The 22,379-nt window shown below is 36.4% G+C and overlaps 1 protein-coding gene across 11 annotated transcripts in view; it reads left to right on the top strand.

Annotated features, from left to right (window-relative positions):
• Nucleotides 1-22,379, top strand: part of ERC2 (ELKS/RAB6-interacting/CAST family member 2) — a 458,989-nt gene that overhangs the window by 241,243 nt on the left and 195,367 nt on the right. For all 11 annotated transcript variants that reach the window (XR_008462285.1, XR_008462284.1, XR_008462281.1 and 8 more), the window contains one exon: nt 3,698-3,858. Coding sequence is in view for 1 of the 11 variants with exons in the window: in XM_054162220.1 (XP_054018195.1) it covers nt 3,698-3,858 (161 nt within the window). In the remaining 10 variants the exon portion in view is untranslated. The remainder of the gene's footprint in view (nt 1-3,697; nt 3,859-22,379) is intronic.

Below are 22,379 nucleotides of genomic sequence, written 5' to 3'. Positions count from 1 at the left end.
TGTACCTTGGCAAAACAACAACAACAACAACAAAACCCCAATCCTATTCCCTTAGTGAATTAGAAAATGGGGAAAAAAAGAACTGGGTGGATTTTTACACTGACTGACATCTTATTACAAAAATGCAGTTCACATAGATTTGTAATAGTTTGTTAAACTTCTTTATTTAAAACAAAACATAAAGTTCTTACAGTGTCACAGTATCACCAAGGTTGGAAAAGACCTCAAAGATCATCGAGTCCAACTTGTCACCACAGACCTCTTGACTAGACCATGACACCAAGTGCCATGTCCAATCCCCTCTTGAACACCTCCAGGGATGGTGACTCCACCACCTCCCTGAGCAGCACATTCCAATGGCAAACAACTCTCTCAGTGAAGAACTTTCTCCTCAGTTGGAGCCTAAACTTCCCCTGGTGCAGCTTGAGACTGTGTCCCCTTGTTCTGGTGCTGGTTGCCTGAGAGAAGAGACCAACCCCTTCCTGGCTACAACCACCCTTCAGGTAGTTGTAGAGAGCAATGAGGTCACCCCTGAGCCTCCTCTTCTCCAGGCTAAACACCCCCAGCTCCCTCAGCCTCTCCTCATAGGGCTTGTGCTCAAGGCCTCTCACCAGCCTCATTGCCCTTCTTCTGGACACATTCAAGTGTCTCGATGTCCTTCCTAAACTGAGGGGCCTAAAACTGGACACAGTACTCAAGGTGTGGCCTAACCAATGTATTCTTGTAGTAAAGAAAAGTAAAAAAATCTATTAGTAGGATTTATTTTATGAATTTTATATAGTAAAATGAAATAATTATCTGTGTGTAGTAACACAAGGTTAGGTTTTAAATTTATATAGGTATGGAGTTATTGTATAGCTACTGATACTTGAAAAAGCCAGTTAGGGAAATCCAAACCTTGTATTCATCACCAATATAATTGGTAAGATGAAGTACCAGCCCTTTAAAGATGACTATACTAATAGTACCAACCTTGGATGCTGGGAAGTTGCCAGCTCTTTGTGATCCTGCAGAAATACATTGTACTTGAACTGAGAAAACATGCAATTGTCCCTGCCCGCCCCCCCCCCCCCCCCCCTTAATTCTCACACACTGGAACAGTATTATGTTAGCATGAGTTGTGCTAAGCCGAATCCAATCTGGAATTAAGAATGCTCCAGGGCATTTTTATTAAACTGTCATTCATTTGAACTCTAACCTTCTTTAATTTGCAGAATCTGGTAACACAGATGTATACTTCAGTCAGATTTATTTCTTATCTTGGTGTGAAACACTGATGGTAGGAGTTTAAAATGCGAAGCTGCAGAAGAAGTAGAAAGTGTTCATTTAAAATAGCCTCAAAACTAGGAAAGAATTGTAATATTTTGCAGGATTTCTGTCATTTTGGAATGTAAACTTTAGTACTGATTTTAATAAAATCCTTGAAATGCTGAGGTCAGTTAGGCATATGGAAAAAAAGGCTTTAATTAGGAAATGTAAGGCATAAAATGAAGTCAGTGTCTTGCAAAGGGGAAGAAAACCTAGTTAGTATTGTATTCAGGGAATAGAGTACTTACTAGCAATGAACTTTGTATTCAGTGAGGTTCTCACAGTAAACTCTTCCAAAACATGAATTCTTATTAATTCTTAAATTCTATCTAAAATGGCAAAGTCTGTGATTAGCAGTAGTTAGACTGAGAGATGTGGGGAGTTGGCTTGAAGGCAGTTCCTTGCTGGGCGCAGGAGCAGGGAGCCTGCAGGTGGTAACTCTGGCGTGTATCTGCATCTGCAAGGCCAAGGCTTTGCTGGGCACTGGTCTACCTCTTGCCACGCTGGGGAGGGCCCCATTGTCATGGTAGGCACCATGACAGTGCCTGGTCTGCTTTGGCACCGGAGGGACTAGGAATGCTGTCAGGGTTTTAGACCAAGAGCAATCACTTTGAGAGAGTTTTGTAAATAAATGTCTTAAAGCTGCAGGGAGGAAAATTATTGGAGGAGATCTTTGAGGTAACAAATAGGATCATGAATGCAAACCTTGTATTGAGCCTTTGTACAATGATAAGAAGATATTGATGTGTGACTTGGTCATTATTGAAATGATACTTCAATAGGCTACTCAGCTCAATATCTGGTGAGTGAAAAAACTAAGCAGCATGTAATGGTGCTTTGGAGAGGAAAGGACTCCTAGATACATATTACTCTCTAGATGAATGGCACATGCCTGCCAGCTGAATTCTGCTGTAGATGTTGGTGAGGCAGTTAACTACATAAATGTACAACTGTGAGCTTGAGTCACATTCAAAAAGTGACGGCAGAACTTGCTGGCAAATGCTGTGTTGAAAGTCTAAATGAAAGTATAACTTTCAAATCTACACATGTTAATGATTTGTGGTTTGAAAAAGTTTTCATATTTAAAATTTTAAAGGTTATTTTTCTCTCTCTTTTAAACATTGATTTTTTTTTGTCTGACAATAGAAAGCATGTTATTAATATGCATTAACAAATCCACAGCTTTGTTTTTCACATTTAATTCCTTTAAATGTTTTAAGATCTAACTGATGTGATATATCACAGCATAGATTAGTATTCAACCAGTCAGCAGGTTGTGTACTAAATTCTGAACTTGTAGGAAAAGGAGTGCAATGATAGTAAAGATAGGGAAGTGCTGCTATGTACCTTTTCTTCTGTCAAACATATCTGCCAAGTGTGGAATGACTTGGTGTTTAAAGATACTGTCTCAAAGCAAGATCTTGTATGAATGAATAACATTGCAGTCTTGCATCCTTATTACTGTTTCTATTAATATATGTCCTAGCTACCAGAGGCTATACATTACTCTCAGGTTCTGTCAATGTAATGATTTACCCCTCAGGTAAATTTTCTGCTGCCAGACAAGTGTCATATGTAGTCTTCATTCTGTATTGTTCTTTAAATAGTATAATAGATCATATCATGCTCTTTTTTACTTCTGAATTTTATGTTCTGAAAAGATGAAGGTTTTCTAAATTACTGTAATAAGCAATTTTTCCTTCAATCTAGTTGACAATTACCAGTGCTAAAGAAAGAGTGGGATCATCCTAGCTTACCTACATTTCATACTTTCAGAGATACAGTTATCATGAGGAAAATAACTCAGTTGTTGTTAGAGAAATAACAGACATTTAAAGTTCAGAATCATATAATAATTTGGGTTAGAAAGGAGTCAATGCAGTCTAGGCCCCTGCTCCAAGTAAGCATAACTTGGAGATTGAATCAGGTTCTCCAAGCTTCATTGAGTCAAGATCTGAAAGTACCCAAGAACTAGAGATTCTGCTGCTTGCCTGGACAACCTGTTCTGCACAGAAGGATGTGCATTGTTTAATGGAAAATACATGGATTGTCATGACTATTTTTATATTAAAATATATCTAAAAAATCTAATTATGTCTGTATGTGGCAGTGGTACAAGTTAAATAGGTTTCTGGAAATCTGTGTTAGTTCTGTTTTGTATAAATGTTTATTACTCGATGGATTCACAGAAACATTAGGGTTTTTTTGGTACTTAAAGACTACTTCTGCTCATTTTAAAAACAGTTAAGGTGGGAATAGATTCAAACAGACATTTATTTAAAATAATTTCATTTGTGTGGTGTGTTTGTTTGTTCCTTTTTTTTCCTCCATTAACATAGATTTAAGATCTATTTTTTGAATATTGAGCTTTTAAAGTTCTCTTTCTTAGGTAGAAGAGTTGATGAATGCTCTGGAAAAGACTAGACAAGAATTAGATTCTACCAAAGCCCGTCTTGCCTCAACACAGCAGTCTTTGGCTGAAAAAGAAGCACATCTGGCTAACCTGAGAATAGAGCGAAGAAAACAGCTTGAAGAAATTCTAGAAATGAAGTAAGCACATTGATTTCTCCAATTTATAGAGAACTACTTTTTAACCATAAGAGAAGGGTTGTTTTTCAATGCATATATTCAAGCTTGAATCTAAGGACATGGTAATAGTTGTAAGACATATATATATATATATATATATAAAAATACAGAAATGCATAAATTTTCATTTTAGAAGTACTCAACTGACATGAGAAGAATTTTTTTTAAAGCTGTCCTTTGTTACATGCAAGTAAAATATCAGCACATTATAACTTCCATGATAAAGTGGGGGTTGAAGGCCTCATCTTTCAGCTAGAATTCTGTGCTGGAGTTTCTGTTAGTGTCAAAATCAAGAAATGGGATTTAACAAATTTATGTGGGTGGTGCAAAGTTTATTGCATTGAATTGGTTAAAAAAGCCTCACAAAATCAAAAGAAACCCCAGAGCCCAATTTGCATACACATTGTCACTATGTATATGTATACAGAATGAAAAAGGAAGACAGATGTGTAATTTAAACTGAACTTCCTACCCACAGTAAAGGTAAAGATCTGTAATTATGTAATGTTAAAGCTCTCATATGATCTTTAAAGCTGGCAAAATAATGAACCTGTTATGACTTGGCTAGACTGGTAAGTATATAATTAACATTCAACAAAGAAAATTCACAGCAACAACAACAAAAAAAACCCACAAACCAAACCCAAAACACTTAAGCCACAGAAAACTTCAGCTAAGTTGCTGTAGTTGGGTCAATAATATTATTGCAAATAAGACAAAGTGAAGATGGAGGCGTATGCTTACTATAGTTTCATAAATGCGTGTTTTAAGATGGCTGCCACATAATGTAAGCGCAGAAATACCATAATGTAAGCATCTGTATTTCCAGTGAAATCAGAACAACTTCTGCCTTTGGCTTTAATGAGGTCTACATTACTGCAGAAAAATGGAAGTACATATGAGTTTGAGCAGTATGTGATTTTGTATTCCATAATTGATACTTTCGATTTTTAGTTTTCTCATATTCTTTTAGACGTACATATTATTTCACCTGTGTTAACTCAGATGCTCAGTGCCAGTATATTTCATCCAGTCATCTGTTTTCTGCATAGTGCTTTGGTCTGTTTCATCCTAATGGTGAGATGTTAATTTTCTTTGTATCATAACTAGCAGTTACTGAGCATTATGGGAAAACAAAAAACCAAACAAACCCAAAACCCCAAAAAGCAGTATCTTTAATTCTGTTATTGTGAATATTTTGGTTGGGTTCACAGAACCTCATAGCACATCTGTGTCAGTCATGTGTCTTCAGCCTGGGAAGTGAGCTTGGCAAAAAATGGTGATGTTTGAATTTTCTTTTCAGCTGTTCTATTTTTTAGAATAAAGGTCTGTGTGGATGGTACTGGTGGTGAAGGACCCAGCAGCAAAGGTCCAAGTTAGGAACAGCTTAGAATTTAAAATGAGATGTAAACATACTCTTTTTTTACAACATAAATGCTAAAACTAAAATTGTAAATTAGCATATAAAAATTACTAAATTCCTAGTTTGATGTGTGTAGTCTGTTAGATTTGGGGTTGGTGGTGGTTGGTTTTTTTTGAGTAGGCATTAATAGAGCTTCTTTTGTAAAAGACTTCTTTCTTTTTTTCCCCCCCTTTTGGATTCTGAATTCCTACTTTGTTAGCTGTGTATGTATATAGATTTTTTTTTCTACCATTATCCTTGTTCACAGTGTGTTCATTTTTAATCCAGAACTGACTTAAAATGAATTTGAAATTCTGTTTTCATAACAAAACTCTTCTAATCTGTAATAATGAAACACAATTAATTGTAATACACACTTCTTCCTTCTTGGGCCACAGAGGGTTCCCTAATCTTCTAGCAGGTAGCTTTCCCTGCTATCTAGCCCTGTGTTGTTACCTGTAAGTCTAATGCTGTTACTCATATACAAATCGCTCCCCCTGAAACTTATGATTCAGCTAATAAGTTAGAATTAGAACTCATTTTCAATGGAAAAACATATATTATATTACTATTTTAAGTTCTATTCTAACTTTAGTTTCTGACAAATATATTGCAAGGCTGAGTTAATATTGAAGATGGAGTCACGGCTGTTGTGGGAGATAGGAATTAGAGTTAATGAACAAAACAAAATCAGAGCACAGTATTGCTAAACAGAACAAATATAATAGTGATAGAAATTCACATGATTATATTTACTTTTTTTTTTTTGACTAACACTAACAACCTTAAGTACTGAATGAAAGAGGCAAAAATGATCATACATGCTTAATTTTTTTTTGATCTCTGTGTACAGGAAGGCACAGAATTTTCAAATGGTTTAGGTTGGTAGGGACCTCCAAATGTCATCTAGTCCAACCCCCCTGCAGTGAACAGAGACATCCTCCACTTAGATCAGGTTGCTCAGACCCTTGTTGAGCCTGACCTTGAATGTTTCCAGGGATTACTACCTTTAAATATAAATGAAATTAAAATCTTCACTTCAGATTATTTAATAAGATGTACTAAACAGCATAGATTCATAGATATATATGTATTTATAAGTGTCTTTTAGAAATAATTTCAGATGTTTTATTACAGTAGTGTCATTTGTAAATTGCTCACTGAAACATGTATGACAAAAAGAAAAAAATCCCCAAACCCAAACTTTATAAAACTGCTGCATTACAACAGAATATACTATATATGGCATTACTTTCTTTTTCATGAACAAGGTATTCTTAAAGCCAGATTGCTGAAGCTAGCCAAGACCTGGACATCCACTGACAAAATAATAATTCTCTGCTGTACTAATATAGTAGTGTCTACCATCTGATAGTTTAAGATAATTTATTAATTGGCAGCACTGACCATAACTTCTGTTTAAAATTTTAAAAAATTTATATTGAGTTATTACAGGTTTTGGCTGCTAGTATCAGTTAAATTGGCATGAACTGTGTGTTTAAGAACATTCACGATGATTTCCTATGCTTATATTATGTTCAAGTTCCAAACATAACTCTGCATTCTAGGCCTATCTGGCTGACATTGCCAAGATCCATCTTAATTTACTGACTACAATCAGTTGTCAGCTTTAGACAACTCCTTCAGTTGTTATGTGTTCTTATATACATTCAGTTATTTAAGGAAGTTTAAAATAAAAATGGGTAACAGCTTAATCTTTTCATTCCTGCTCAGTCTTTCTGAACTGGAAACTGAAGAAGTACCCACTAAAGTAAAGATAGTTTGCTGAAAGGAGATAAACACTAAATTATTCTTAATTTGATGCCATCACATTGGGAGAAAAAAAAAAAGGATTTATTTTAAGGAATTCTTAAGTGTTAAGTTTGTAGAAGAACTTGCATTTGCATGTTACTTTCTAAATATGTGATTTATATTTCTTTTCCAAATGTCTATTAAAATATTACTATATTAGTTCTGGAGGAAATATTTTTGTTATGGTCATATTATTTTAGCAGTGGACACATAACTCATGCTGACATTAATGGATGTTACGCATACATGTTAACGGTAAAATGCAGCATGTGTCCTTATCCATCATTTTGCTTAATTGTCTTAGTGCTTTGTGCTCTTTGTCTCTTTCTATCTCCGAGCGTTAAAAAAAGAAAATCAATGTGCTGTGTTTTACTAAGTGATAGTTAAAAAATAAAATTCTGTGTGGCATAGTGTGAAAACATTTTAGGGTTTCTAAAAAATGTGTTTATCATCTATAGAAATATTTCAGTTGGTCTGAACTTAAAAATCTGTACTTAGATATCGAAACTACTTTCCCCAGATATTATTTTTGTTTTCTGAGAGTCTGCAAGAAAGAGCATAGCCTTCTCAGAACTACACAGGGCTTGCCTGGAAAAGCTTATTCATTTTGTAATATGAAGAGTGTCAGGGTAGGAGAAGTGTCTGTGCTGTGATGGGGTGGAGGTTTTTTCAGATGTTCAGAAATGATATATCTGTAGAGCACACTTTTCTGACCACAAAGTATCCAAAATGCTTTTATACAGATGTCCTGTCCTAGATGGTGGTTCCTTCCTAAACTCACCAACCTGCCTGTAACAAAATTAGATGGCTGTATAGATGAATGAGTATTTCTATAGTGCTAAAATTGCTTTACAGGTGTATGGGGAATAAATGTCTTTCATTATGGAAAGTGGATTTTACTCTGAGATAGATAATCTTTTTAGAAATGGGTGAAATTATTTTCCCTATGAAAGAGAGATTGACCTAAAGAGCCTATAGTCAGAAAAGAAAGTCTAATGGCTTATGAGAGAAAAGATGTAAAAATTACTATAATTTTTTTTTTTTACTTCAAATTTTAAATAATATGCTTGTAATCTTCAACCACTGAAGTTAAAAACAAACCAGAAAACCATAGCTGCTCCAACCCCCCCAACATTTTGTTAGCAAAAGCTGGTATTTTTGTGGTTAAAAGCCCTTAAAGTAACTTTCTGTTAATTAATCCTGCAAAAGTCTGACCCTTGTATTTTGATGTGAAGATCTGTGAATTTCTAATTTTCAAGATTCAACTGTTAATTGCTATCTCCTTTAGCAGTCAACTCAGTACACCTAGTGCTCTGAAGCATTCAGGGTATCCTGAATGAAATTCTTGCCAAGAGTTTGAAAGGCAATTTCCTTGCCTTTGATAGAGTTCATGCCATCACCTGTGGGTATTGCTAAATCAGCTTTGTTGGAAGTGACTTTGCCCTGAATTCCACTATAAATTTCCAGAATATATATTTTCCCTTAAGTGGAATAAATCAGATTACTTCAGTAATGAAGCATTAAGGTCTCCTAATAAAATAACCAGCTACTAGTCCTTCCATTCAATAAGAAAAATAGAGCATTGCTGAGCTATCAAAAAAAAAATAAATAGGTTTTGCAGTGAATTTTCTTACAGTGACAGAATAAAATTAAACATCCCTTCTTTTGTTTAAGAATGTCCACATTTTTTTTTTCCTTTCCCCCCCACTGGAAATAATAAATGAATATTGCTTATCTATGTTTTTCAGTATGTTTACTTTATTCATTTAGCAGCACCTGTGTATAGTCAAGGGTGAAATATTTGTGGGAAGTAGGGGATAAAAAGTGTTTTCCACCAAGCACTCAGTCCCATCAGCTGCCACTCTTTGCAGAAGTGCTGAACTCATACTGTACTTTTACCTGCTGGGTTAGTAGTTCAGCTGCTCAGCCAAACAAGGAGAGGGCATTTGTATTTGCCACTAGATGCCAGTCTCGGGTGCAAGACCATTGTCTGGATCTGCTTGCTTCAGCAAACTGAGAATAAGAAGCTTTACAGAGTAAGCAGGAAGCTTGCCTTATTGCGGGAAAGAGATATGTCTTGGCCGTTTACCTCTCATCTGGTCAGTCTGTTTCCCTCCTTCTTTTTAGTGAAGGAAATTCATGCATGGACAAGCATATAAATGGCTTCAAGTGGACTTTTGAGGATGCTGCAGGGATGAAAAGAGACTGAATGGATTGTGGAAGTCAGGGATCACAGCCTAAAGGGAGAAGACTGTAAGATGTAAAACTAGAGAGAGTTTGTAGGGAAGTCAAAATGCTTTATGAAGCATTAGTTTACCATTCATCTGGATTTCTGCAGGCATATCCCTTTTTTCCCCCTCCATAAATTTTACTCAGTAGAAGTTGGGGATTTTGTGTCTCTGTAGCAGCTCAGTAGGAGCTGCAGCTCTGACAAGGACTGTTGGATGTTCAGAGAGTCTAGACATGTTTCCAGCACCTGGACAAATCAGCTCATGTCCCTGCCTTACATTTTCTTCTTACTATTTCCATCCATCACCATATCAAACTGGCACTTGGGATGGGGAAGGGGAGAGGAACTCAACATGTTTTCCTTTAGTTATGTCCTAATTACTCCACCCCAAGAGGTTCTGTCACCCACAGAAGTGTGGTTTCTTTCTCCTTTCCGTGGGTACAGCTATGGTCAAAAGTGCTCCTGAAATCTCTGTGAGTAGTAAATCCAGTGCATCTGGAACATTTCAGAGTAATTGTGTATGCAGTTCACCTGCTCTGTGCATACACAGGCCAGAAGCATGACACTCATTGACAAGAAAATCCCTGATGAAATTGTAGGGACTCTACTTGCTGTAGTCATGAAGTTAATTTCCTTTTTTGGGTTCTTCATACAGCAGCAAAGCAGGAGAAATTGACAGGGTGATATATGGTTGAAACTAGTCCGAGTTTGCTTGGAACTCCCTCTTTAAAACCGCTTAAAAATGGTGGCTTCCTTATAGACATTGCTTTCTATGTTACAGTTAGGCAGTGCTTCCCCCCTGCCCCTTTCTTTTCAGAAAGGAAAGCAAGAAGGTACACTGGAAACTGAGAGGTTTGACTGAAAAGATATGGACAAAGATGCTTAGTTTACGGTCTTTTTCAGAATGTTAGCATATTAAAAAAAGAGCCAGCATCTACCCTGGGGATTGTTCTAGGCTAAATAAGTAGTAGTAGATACATGACATTAAAGGATACTCTTTAAATTTAAATTTAAGCAATTACACCGGGGCCAGATTTCTTAGACCATTAATAAAGTATTATATTGAAAGTAGGATCATTTGAAAATGTTTCTTTCTGCTTTGCCAACTCTGATACAACCCATATTTTGAGAAAGGTAGCTATGATAATTTCTTTAACATGAATTCATTAACATATCTTTACTTACTAGATAAGGTAACAGAGTAGTGTATAAATAGCTATGGAGAAAAAAAAAATTTCAGAACGCAGTTTACTATTAAAAAAATAAATAGATATTTTAGGGACTATTTTGACTTGTTTCCACTGTGGTAGGGTTATGCTATAAACATGTTCAGTGAATGGATAGCAAGTTGATTGCTTCAAAAATTGTACTGTTTCAAATGTAGAACACTAGACTGTTTTTTAGTAACCTGTGGACTGCTTCCATTTAATTGTAGGATTCATGCTGAGAGTGTAGAGAGTCATATCCCAAGTTAAATACAAACAAAACAGCAGGATGTTGATACAACTGTGACTTCCATAGGAAGTAGTTAGAATGGTAATATGGTCTCCTAACTTGGGTGGAAAGTCTCTTGTGACTGCTTTTGCCCCACAGACCTGTAACACAGCATGCCTTGACTAACATTTTTGACACCAACTTGCAAACAACATAAAGATTAGAGAAACCCAAATGAAGGCTTTGTTCTCTGGAACAGAAGCTTTCTTGACTAAAATGAAGAGATGTTTTTCTTTTGTAAACAACGAAGGGGCACAAAGCAATAAAACGTTTCTCTGTGTGAGAAGAGAACGACGGAGCTGTTTATTTGGCAAAGTGCTTCTTTTATTTAAAGACATAGGAGTGTCACCAAGTTCCTAGTCACTTACTCTTATATGTTACGACAAAAGGATAGTATACTTTCATTTGACTTTACAAGATTTGTGATGGCTGAAATTTTGTCATCATGGGAAGGAATTGTGCATTTCTTGTCTTCATCTTGTTCTTCTTAAGATCATAATTAACTTTCAAAATAGACTCTCACCTGCTGTAAGATCAGTTCAGGATTTCTCAAAAATGTGATATGAGAGGCTGTAGTTTGCCTTCTTTTATATGGGTATCCAAGTGAAGGAGGCTGGAACCTCTGCCTGTGTTTCCTGTCCCTTTTAGGCAGTGGGATAGTACACTAACACCCTTTTTCACAGTATTTCTCTCCCAGGAAGTCAATGTCTTCCTCTCTGTTACTGAATGGCAGTAGTGTTGCTCATGTCACAGAAGCATTGTCTGAAGGGAAACTAGAAATACTTCATATTCCAGACAACACATATTATGGTTATAATAAGTAAGCACATGTTTTCTGATCTAGAAAATGGATCTGGATTTTAACCAGCTAATTTTATTTATCTTATGAGAGTTTTAGCTTAATTTTCACATATTTCCATGAGTAATGTTATCATGAAACTATAGACATTTAAGTTTCTGATTCTCCATTTATAAAAATGATCTTCTGGGTTCCTATGATCCATGTGATTTCAGGCATCTGCCAGGCAGAAAGGGACTTTGATGGTAACTTTTGTTTCTGATTTTGTTGCCATTATTCTCTACCAGTCCAGATACTTTGCCTCAGTACAAAAATAAGACAGTGCTACAGCAAACATTTTATGCTGGAAATTCCACAATACTTCTTAGGGATTTTACTCCTCAAGTGCTTTCCCCAGGACCTGAATGGTAAGAGAGATCAAGGGAATCCTGCAGCTGCTTTATGATGGAGAGACTTAAAGACTCTGGGGAGGGGAAGGCAGGGGGAGGATGTGTTTGAAGTTTCCAGAATCTCAAAGGAAGGCATAAACTGAATGTAGAACTGTTGTTTGCCAGATACCCCAGCATGAGGAATATCAGGCACTTGCTGAAGTTAATCAGTGATCGATTCAAAAGAGAAAGTAGTGCAGCTTTATGGAGTGGTTGGTTGGTGACCTTCTGGAACTTGCACGAAGGGCACAGTGATGTCAGCTGGTTCAGAAAGGACTTAGACAAATTCATGGACAAGCGGCCCATAAATGGTTACTTCTTCAAAATCATTGGCTGGTTTTTGTGAACTGTGTTCCTAAAATGTATTTTCTTTCTGAAGTATTAACTCTTTCTTCCCACACTGCTTGCTTACAGTGAAACCCACATAGTTAATGAGGAGATTATTTTTAAAGCCAATTATATTAAATCGACTAATACACTCTGGAAAGATTAAAAGCCACACTTTCAATAACCTTTGCATCTTCCATTGCCCTGTAATATGTAAGTTTATTTTCAAGATGATACAAATGGCAAAGTGATTGTGTTAAAGTGCAGGTTATAAGAGTGAGATATGACAGTTACATGACATTCTCTAGTGACTGAATCACTTAGAAGATAGATAGGATTAACACTGTTTCAGGTTTACAGGTGTCCCAAGCTGCTTGAATGCTTAGAGATGCAGAATATTCTGGTCTTTTGTAATGCAAATGAAAATTTGAAGAAACAATTGCAATTGCAAGTCAACCTCTTTGAACTAAAATGTTTTTTCTGTTTTTTAATTTATAAGCATGTCAGGGTTTAAAGTACACCAGTTTAATCAATTATCTTGATTCACAGCATTCTATATTTATGTGAGGGGGAACAGTATTCTGAAAGGGACAGTGATGAGAAGGATAGCATAAGAACGTGAGAAGGGACTATGAGTTAGTATTCCATGAAATGTGGATGTTGGTAAACTGAAGAGGGTAGTACAAACCTGAAGAATGGTAATCCAGGACTGGAGTATTCCAAAGGAAAGATATACTCTGAAGTATATTACTATTTTATAAGGAAGCTTATAATTTTTATCTAATTTAGCTTAACTTTTTGAATAAAGAAGAAAAAGTTTGTATGCTGCTAAGTGCTAAACACTTTTTCTCTGCTTTATATTGCACAACTTCTTTTTTTATTCACGTAAGAAAATGTAAGCAACAAAATATTTTTCATTTATTTTAAATACCTTAAAAGTGCTTTTATTAGCTAAAACCAAATAGTAATGATAAAAATGATTACGTAGGATGGCATTTGTTTTGAAGTTCAGCCTGCATAGGAATGTGAAGGCCTCCACCTCTGACAATACACTCAAAAGAGCAAGTGGCTCAAAAGACATAAAGGAAGGAGTAGGAGGGTGGAAGGAAAAAAATAGTTTAAAAAAAAGAAAAGTTAGGCTTCTGTTTCATGGTTTTCTTTTAAAGCTGACTGAATTACACCCTTGTCTACTGAAACCCTCTTAGTGTAATTCCCATTGGCCTCCGTGACACTTAGGGCAGTGCTGATCAACTGCAGGCTCCCATATTCCTAACCTCAGCCAACTGAATATGATTCTAGCAGATGTTTCTGCATTTTAGACCTCAAAATATGATGGGTCAGGTTATTTTCGTTTTTACAGTGGCAAGTCTTGCATACTTGAGACCCAGAACATGCAATTCAATGGTAGGAATTATGAGCTGAGGGTCTCCCCAGTGGGACAATGCTGAACTTAATGTAAACTCAGATCTTTGAAAATGGAGAACTAAAGAAATTTAAATGTTTGAATAATTTAAACTAAATTACTGGATCGTTCTTTAATTTTGTATGACAGTATAAAGCGTGCTTAGAAATGTATATGATTATTAAAAGAAAGAGGACTTATAAAGTCAGGACAGAACAGGGTCAGAACCAATCAAACAGGAACATCTTTCTTAGTGGCAGCTGGTAAAGGTTTGGTTAGCTTTCTCTGCCTTCCCATTACTCTTTAGGTGCTATGAAGTAAATCCACTACTACCTCCTTCCTGTGCTTTCTCATTCCTATCCCTCCCTGTGCACCCAGAAAAACAAGTACTTCTCTGTGTGCTGTGGAAAAATAAATCTATTGCTTCATTTTCTCTGATTGTGTTCTCTCATGTCTAATAAGGTGCAAGATGGCCTTGTGGTGTTGCTTTCTCATGTCTGCGAGCATTCATTAATGCTCTTTAATGTTTTTTCTCACATGTTTCACAAAGTGTGAGCTCCTGGGGCAGCCTTTCTGCCTGTAAGGACATAAGATGTAGTCTTTTATCTAACTGATACAATTACACCTCTTAGAATATATTGTCATAGAGGTCTATACCTCTGTCTTGAAATGAGTTGAGTTTCTGTCTTTTAGGGAAAGAAAATATGTTTATACCATATTTTAAATCCAAGAGAATTTCACACTACTTTTGTTGGTGGTATTTATGCCCTCCCACTGACCTGTGTGTAACATATCTAAGAGTATAAGCTTGACAAGACTGATCAATACTCTTTATTAACACAGTGCCAGACATAACAGGTTGCCATCCTTCACTGGCTATCAAACATCAATATAATAAGGTAATGATAAACACACATCATATTATAACTCTCAACGCAATCTAAATAATATGACTGTCTAAATACTGTAGTAAAGAATCCTTCAAATGTCATATGGCCTAGCACACAAAAGTGTGCTAAAGCACTGAATTTCTAATGAGTATCTTTCAATGCGCTGCTGTTTAGCAGAGACTGATTGTGACTTATGTGCTTGTGGTGGAAATTAGGTTGGGATCATCTCAATTTTCTCTGATTGAAAACAAACTTGGTTGTGTCCACACTGTTGTGCAGTGTACCAGGGTATCTTAGTGTGGTGGGTTGAAGAAAAGCCTACCCTAAGAGGGTACATTATATATAAGTCTGTGCTACATCTTACAGTCAAGCTGTTGTGTTCAGGATAAACATCACCTTAAAAGGACACCTTGGATTGCTTCCTTAGGGCGATGCGGCTTCAATTGAATGGAAAAACTTTTCAAGGTGAAAGAATAGTTTGGTGGCAGCACAAACTTATGCAGAATATTGCTAGTGGAAAGATTTTTTTTCAAAAGGTGGTAAGCAGAAATGTTGCATTTGTGAAGTAATTTCAACAATCTAAATAGGAGCACTATGCTTATTATGTTTCATTTTAGCATTTTCAAGTATATTTGGAATGCAAGTGAAAGATTTGGTATATTTTTTCCTTGCATTTAATAGTGGATTTCTCAAAACCTGTCCAGTTTTCATTTTGTAAATATGTAGGTACTAAGGGAGGAACTGCAATTTACTGACTTAGATTAGAAATTCAAAAATACTTTTTTTTTTTTGGTGGCTAAACTCTTCCCAATTTCTAGCCACACCTACCTCAAACATGGTTTATCTTTGTTGCATTCAACTACCCAAAAGTAGACCACACAAGCCTTTGATGATCATAATACTGCTTCCCAATAAACTCATCTTGTATGCTCTAAAGATTAGTTTATGTGGTTCTTACCTTCTAGGAGGGAAAATGTAGACTGATATAACAAAAACAGTCATTAAATGTACTACATTGTCCTTTTGTTTTTTCAACGCCCCTGAGCTTTCTCTATGGTTAGGAAACATAGAAGTACTGAGGAATAAAAGCTGAATTTCAGTTTTATAGGATAGTATAGGTAGGTCACCTCTGTGTGCTACACTCAATCAAAGCTAGTGTAGATATGTTCAAATCCTTATATTATATGGATTGTGAATGCAAATTATTGAACAAAATTCTAGTTCCACTTAAATCTGCATAAGAATGTAATTTTATATCCTGCCTTTAGAGTCTTGGGTAAAGTTCAGTCCGATCTGACTGTAAGACCTTATGGCATCAATCTGTGAGCAGTAGTGAGCGGACTTCATGGCAGTTAAGTTCAGCTGCCTGCACATTATACCAAGCTCTGTCCAAAAGACTGATTAGGAGGAGTGTTACAGGTAATAGGAAAAGTGATCTGAGCTTTTAAACCCCCTCAGTCTAAAAGCTTAGCACTATTTAGGGGATTTTACTGTATTTGGTCATTAATAGCTATTTTTGTGAGGTGGACTAAATCATCTAGGTCTTGAGAAACTAGTTTTCTGTGTGATCTGGCAACATCAGGTAAGTTGCTTATGTCTATAGCGTTTCGGGGCAGGAGCTGATATTGGGACTAGTGTAAAAATCAGTAGCAGAAAAGTAGGTATTATTACATAACACCTAAAGAACAGAAGCCAAAGTAGTGTGGTAGATCATCACATGACATACAGCAACCTGATACCCTCTTAACAGAGTGGAAGATACTCTGACAGTCATGAACTTAAAAGAAAATGCTTTTCACCTATTGAAAAATATTTAAGTTTTTAGCATGCATGATTAAAAACTTGAGAGCTTTCCAGTTTTGTTTTCGGTGCCCGTTACCCACCTCACGCACCTGGATATTTTGTCAACAACTGAAAGAAAAGCAGTGAAATAAAACCAGACTTTTATGGTTTTAGTGGCTGTGTACACGTGTAACACCCAGCTGCTCACAACTGCCCCTCCCATCAGATCTCCTCTGAAGAAAAATAGTACAAGGATCCAATCAGGATTATAAGTATTTTCACAGTTTTATTTAGAAATATAATTTATGTATTTTCCTCTCTTAGGTCTCCCTTCAACACTTAAATACCGTGATGTTTTGTTTAGTCTAATGTAGGTTGTTGTTAGTATCTAGCCTAAAATTTAATCTAATTAACAGATGAATTTAGGAAATCCCTGCTGTGATTTGGCAACTAAATGAATGGGGGATATCAGTATATGACAGGCAACTTCCACTCACTTAAGGCTAATGTAACTATTACCTCATTAGAAGTGCAACTTTACACTCTTCAAATAAAACCGTTATTGAATTTAAAATATGTATTTGACAGAGGACTAGCTGAAGTTACTTGAAATTAGCTTTGTGAAATTATGCTGCCTTTATTGATACTGACTAGCTTTATAAATGTTTATCTTAATTATGTTTTATTGTGATTAAAAAGATTGCAGGTACTCTGCCATTTCTGTAAAGTGAGCCGTTGGAGATTTTTTTTGTTGTTGTTAAAGGTGGGGGTCGGGTACAAAAAAATAGTCCAGCTCCAGAGAGGAGGCCCCTCACAGGCCATATGAATCCACTTACATGTAAATTGCTTGTCTATATGAATTAAGGTGAAGGTTATGAAAGAACTGCATTTCTGTGTTTATTGTAGGATTTTTGACAGTCTCTTTCCTCTTTCAAGTAAATTTGGCTTAAGTCCACAGTCAGTACAGTTTTAAGTAAACTCCTCTTTTGTTACATTAACAAGGTTATAACATCACTGAGGCAGATTTCCAGCTGCATGAATTGAGGCCTAAGCATACAGACGGAGGGGATAATTAAAACCTTAGGGTGGCTGAGTTAAACTACCAACTAAAATTGGATAAAAGGCTAATTGTCCATAGCAACATAATACATGCTTCCAAATACCTGTGAAATATAGATAAATATTCACGGTCTTTAAATTCCTTCTTGAATTCTTAGCTTTAGATTGCATTTTTGGGCTTAAAAAAAACCCGAGAGCAGGTATCACAGAACATTAGCGGTTGTAAGTAAATAGAAACCCAAAGATTTTCTTTCTGAAATATTGTTGTATTTTAGTTATTAGTTGAAAAACAGAATCACTTTTAAGGCTTCAGTGATTTTTCTGACTTTCTTTACGATACAGGAAGCATTTTTCTGCAGGAAGTATGAGCCTTGCTGTGTGATACAGTATATCAGAATGGACTGGCCGGTGCTTTGTCAAAATTTGTCATATCTCTTTTTCCTTCCTCCTTTTTTTTTTCATTATTAAGAGTGGAGTTACATACCTTTGGTGACCTTCAAGAAGATGACATAGAGTCAGGCAAGATGATACATTACCACAAAGTTAAAAAAACAAAATGGGTTGTAATGGCAGCTTGTACTGAACTAAATGAATTGTGAAGGCCCATTTGTTATTCATTAGGAGAAGCAGAGCAGATTACTGTTCTGCCTTCATAGGGAGCCTTTAAATTTAGGGTCATTTTACACTAGTACCCTTGTGGCATGGACAGCATTTAATACATTTTTAACAGCTTTTACATTTCCATAGTTTGCAGTAGTGCTGGTTGGATCATTTCTGTAATGAAGGTGTTTTAAAGTAGTTTAGGGTTACTTCAGGGAAAAAAAAAAAAACAAACAAGGAAAAAAAGAAATAATTGGGTTGATGAAGTGACTTTATATACTAAAGAGCTAAGCATGCAGAACATATTGCTATAAAGTAATGTGTGCTGATTCCCACTGCTGCAGAAGTACATCCCTGGGGAACTGTGGGGTTAGTGTGCTTGTGTTTTGTTTTTTTTTTGGTTTGTTTTACTTAGTTGTTTTTTATTTGGCTTAGTTTGGGATTTTGGTTTTTTGTTTTCTTTCATAGGTAGAACTTTGGGGAATGAAGGCCTGAGGATAGAAATTTAAGGTTTTTTTTAATTATTATTATTTTTGAGTTGCTCAGAAGTCTTATGGCAAACATGCAACATTTTGGTATAATTTGGGGAAATGTGCATACTTAACTGTCTGTAATACTGTTGATGTGGGCATCTAAGGAACCCAACATAAGATGAACATGGAGTGAAAGAGAATTTTGATGATAAGAATAAATGTTGATTATTTTAATACCTCACAAATGGTCCAGCGGTGCAGTAGAAAGTCAAAGCAGAAAGGCAGGTACCAATATGAAACGATCTGAGAATAATTTGTTCAAAACTGCTGAACAAGTATAAAAATTCTATTAGTTTAAGGAGTGATTTGTAACTTAAAGCTGTAATAACTCCAGTTAAAGAAGGTAATCATCTCACAAAGTCATGTTTTATTGTAGACTATAGTCTTTCATTAGCTACCTTGTAATTATCTTGTGGATTTAGCTGTTAAAATCTGTATCACAGTGACTGTATTTTTGTTCAGGTGATGCACTGTTTTCAGATTTGTTTACAAATAAGCTTAATTAAGAAAATGTTGGTTTAAATAGATGATGATACTTCTCCCAGTAGTCAGTTTACCCCTAATTTTCTTTCTTGTTTAGCAGATTAACAGCATTCATTTTGTACTTCATAGCTGATGCCTTTCCCTATGTTTTTTCCACTGATTTTACTGTTTTCTGAGACTAAATTTTAATGAAATAGAAGTGGATTGCAACCACCCTATGTGAAAGAAAAGAGAGAAAAAAAATACTTAAAGACTTAGTCTTTGATGTCAGAAGTAATTGTTTTCTGAGATTTTGAATAATACTTATTTTAAAGCTGAAAGGCTATGTAGCTAGAAAACAGCAAGCTTTAAATAATGTTAAAAGTACAACAGTGCTTGTTTTGGACTATATATTCTTTCAGTAAAACTAGTTTCTTTTATAAGTTTTAAATGTTTAGTTGCATTGATATTACTGACTTTCCTCCTCAGAAATTTTTTTTCTTTTTGCATTGGCTCTGTGTGGTCATTTCTGGTTTGTGAACTAAAGCTGTTATAATGAAAACTACTTTACTCTTTCTAAAGTTTTTTTTTTTAAAGTTCTTTATGCATGTTAAAACATAGAGTAGTTTTGTTTGGTCAGAAAACAAAACCCTTTTATTTTAGATTTCGGAGTGTAGTGGAGGAACTGCTATCATCCCATGTCAAAGCAATACCCTACAAAAGGCATAGTGCCACTACCTCCATTTGTTAAACTCACTAATGAGCACATTAATAATTCTGTGAAGACCATGCATACTTATGAGTTGTGAATGGGGTCATAGCATAAGTTTAATTTTATTTTTTAGACTGTGTACATATAATTAACGATAGCCATATTTCTTTGCCTGAAACTGGTCTGTTTGTGTTTTTTGTTCTTTTTGGTTTTGGTTTGTTGTTGGATTTTTTTTAGGTCACCTTGTGTGGTCGTTTGAGGCTGTGCCTTTAAGAACAAACACTGCTGGAACACACTGGCTAATGTTTTTGGTACTAGAACCAAAACATTCTGATATTCTAAACGAATTTCATTGGTTGATAAACAAAAATTCAGCTTTAGATTGTGAAGCAGTTGGAAATTTTTTTTTCCTCAGTTCTGTTGGGTTTGGGAGTTGGGGGAGTTTGGTGTTTCAGCCTGTTCTCCCTGCCTGCTTCTTCTGCGAACTGCTGGACTTGGCCTTCAGATAAGCAAACACTAATCCTGCATGGGCTTTTGAAGCTTGCTAACAACTCTTTTCCTTAGTAACTTGCCTTTCTCTCTCTCTAACCCCTTTTTGGGGAAAAAGGGAGGTAAGGGGGGGAGAGAGGGGGTTCCAAAGAGGGAGTCCCTCCCTGAGGGAGGGATTTTTGTTGTGTTATTTGTCTTTGCTGTGTATTTCTGTGTACATATTGTAAATACCTGTATATATTGTGTTATATATAACCTGCTTTCCATATATGCTTGTAAATATATAGCTTTTGCTCTTCGACTGAGTTAGCTGTGGTTTCTTACTCTGTGGAGGAGGGAGAGCTAAGCCCTCTCTCAACCTACCACATTTATTGGCTGCCCAACCCGGGGCTTGCTGACAAATTAGTTTGATTTATTGCTTGCTTGAGTCGAATGAGCAAACATGAAGGTGTTTTGGCTTTTTGAGCGTCTGTTCTTCTCGGTCTTTGGTGTATTGATCTACAAGTATTGCCTGGGTATGATTATCGATAAGATAGGTAAATATATAATGCAAAAATTATATTTGTGGTTTAAGTACAAGATTCGGCTTCTGTATGATCAGTGCCTGGAATTCTTTTATGTTAAAAAGTACAGGAATGTTACATCTAGCACACTCCCTATTGAGATAAAAGAGTTTAAGATTCCGCTCGGTGAAAGGGTAATTTTAAGTGATGGCTGGGATCCAAAGCTGATTTTCTTGATGTGTGTAGTCCTGCTGATGATGATAATTAATGTGTATTTGTTGGTAGCACTGTACTGGGAGAAAAGAGTGTCCAAGGCATGTTTTGTTATAAAACGGAGGGTTAAGAGACGAAAACGCCACCCTAGCTCTGTTTCAGGAACATCCAGTGAGGATGATAATGGAGAATCTGTGTCAGTTAAAGATAAAGCTAAAAAGTCAATCGGCAAGGCAGCTCTGAATAGCAATGGTGATGATTCTGGCAGGCAGCCAGGGGCTACAGTAGCCCCAAACATGGCGGCTCCTGTGTCCCAGGCAGCCACCATTAACGAGGCAAAGTCATTTCCTCCTTCTTCCATGGCAGGAGCGGAAGCGTCCTCCAAAGCAACTAATCTGTCTCAAAGCTTATCAGCTTCTGATAATAAGGCAGCTGGAAACCCAAACACAGCTCCAGTAAAGCAAGTAGCAGTTTTAACAACAAGGAAGGGTAAGACTAAAGCTGATTCAGGAGCTGACGGGGATGCACAGCAAGGTTCTTCTGCTGGGGAGGAAGAGAAAATCTGTCTTAAAAATATAGCTGAGTTATTGAGATCATCAGAGGATCGAGATGCATCTCTTGGTAGGACAGCAGCTAGTGGTGGTGCTTCTCAGCTTAAAGGGATCTTTGAGAGGTTGTTGGGACCACAAGTTGAGGAACAGGAGGCAGAGGAGCAAGAACAAGATGACATAACCGACTGCTCTTCACCACGTGAGGAGCTTAGAAATGTGAGAAAAGACTATCTCAGAGCAGATAAGGAGCCAGTTCTCGCTTGGCTTGGTAGATGTTATGATACAGGTGCTCCAGCTCTAATGGTTGGAGACAAGTCAGCAGCCCAGCTAGGAACTCTCTCGAAGGATAATGGAATAGATAGACATCTAGGCAAGGCTCTCGGTAAGGTTAATCTGTGGATACGCCTTCTAATGGCGGTTCTCATGAGATACCCTTCCCGAGATGATCTTCCATGGAATCCTAAGCCCTGGACTACCATAGATGAGGGAATCAAGCGTCTGAGAGAATTTGCTGTTAGAGAGGTACTCTATGGTGAACATGAATCTCTGAATCCTGATGATGTTCCTGTAGGAAATGGTCTTACTAAAAAGCTCATCAAGCTTGCTCCTTCTAATTATGCAAACATTCTGGCAAGCAGAATTGTAGCAAGAAATTATGGTGGAGCTCCTCTTACGGTTGGCCAATTCACTGATCAATTGAGACAATTGGATGATAGCATGACACGTGTTTCTTTGGTTTCAGCCATTGAAACTCTGTCTGGAAAACTGGAGAATTGCATGAAAGAGCTGAAGGA

Source organism: Dryobates pubescens, chromosome 1 (genome assembly GCF_014839835.1).
Source record: "Dryobates pubescens isolate bDryPub1 chromosome 1, bDryPub1.pri, whole genome shotgun sequence".
Classification (NCBI taxonomy): domain Eukaryota; kingdom Metazoa; phylum Chordata; class Aves; order Piciformes; family Picidae; genus Dryobates; species Dryobates pubescens.
Note: the sequence above shows the minus strand (reverse complement) of the source record. Positions and strands in the feature narration are given on the sequence as shown.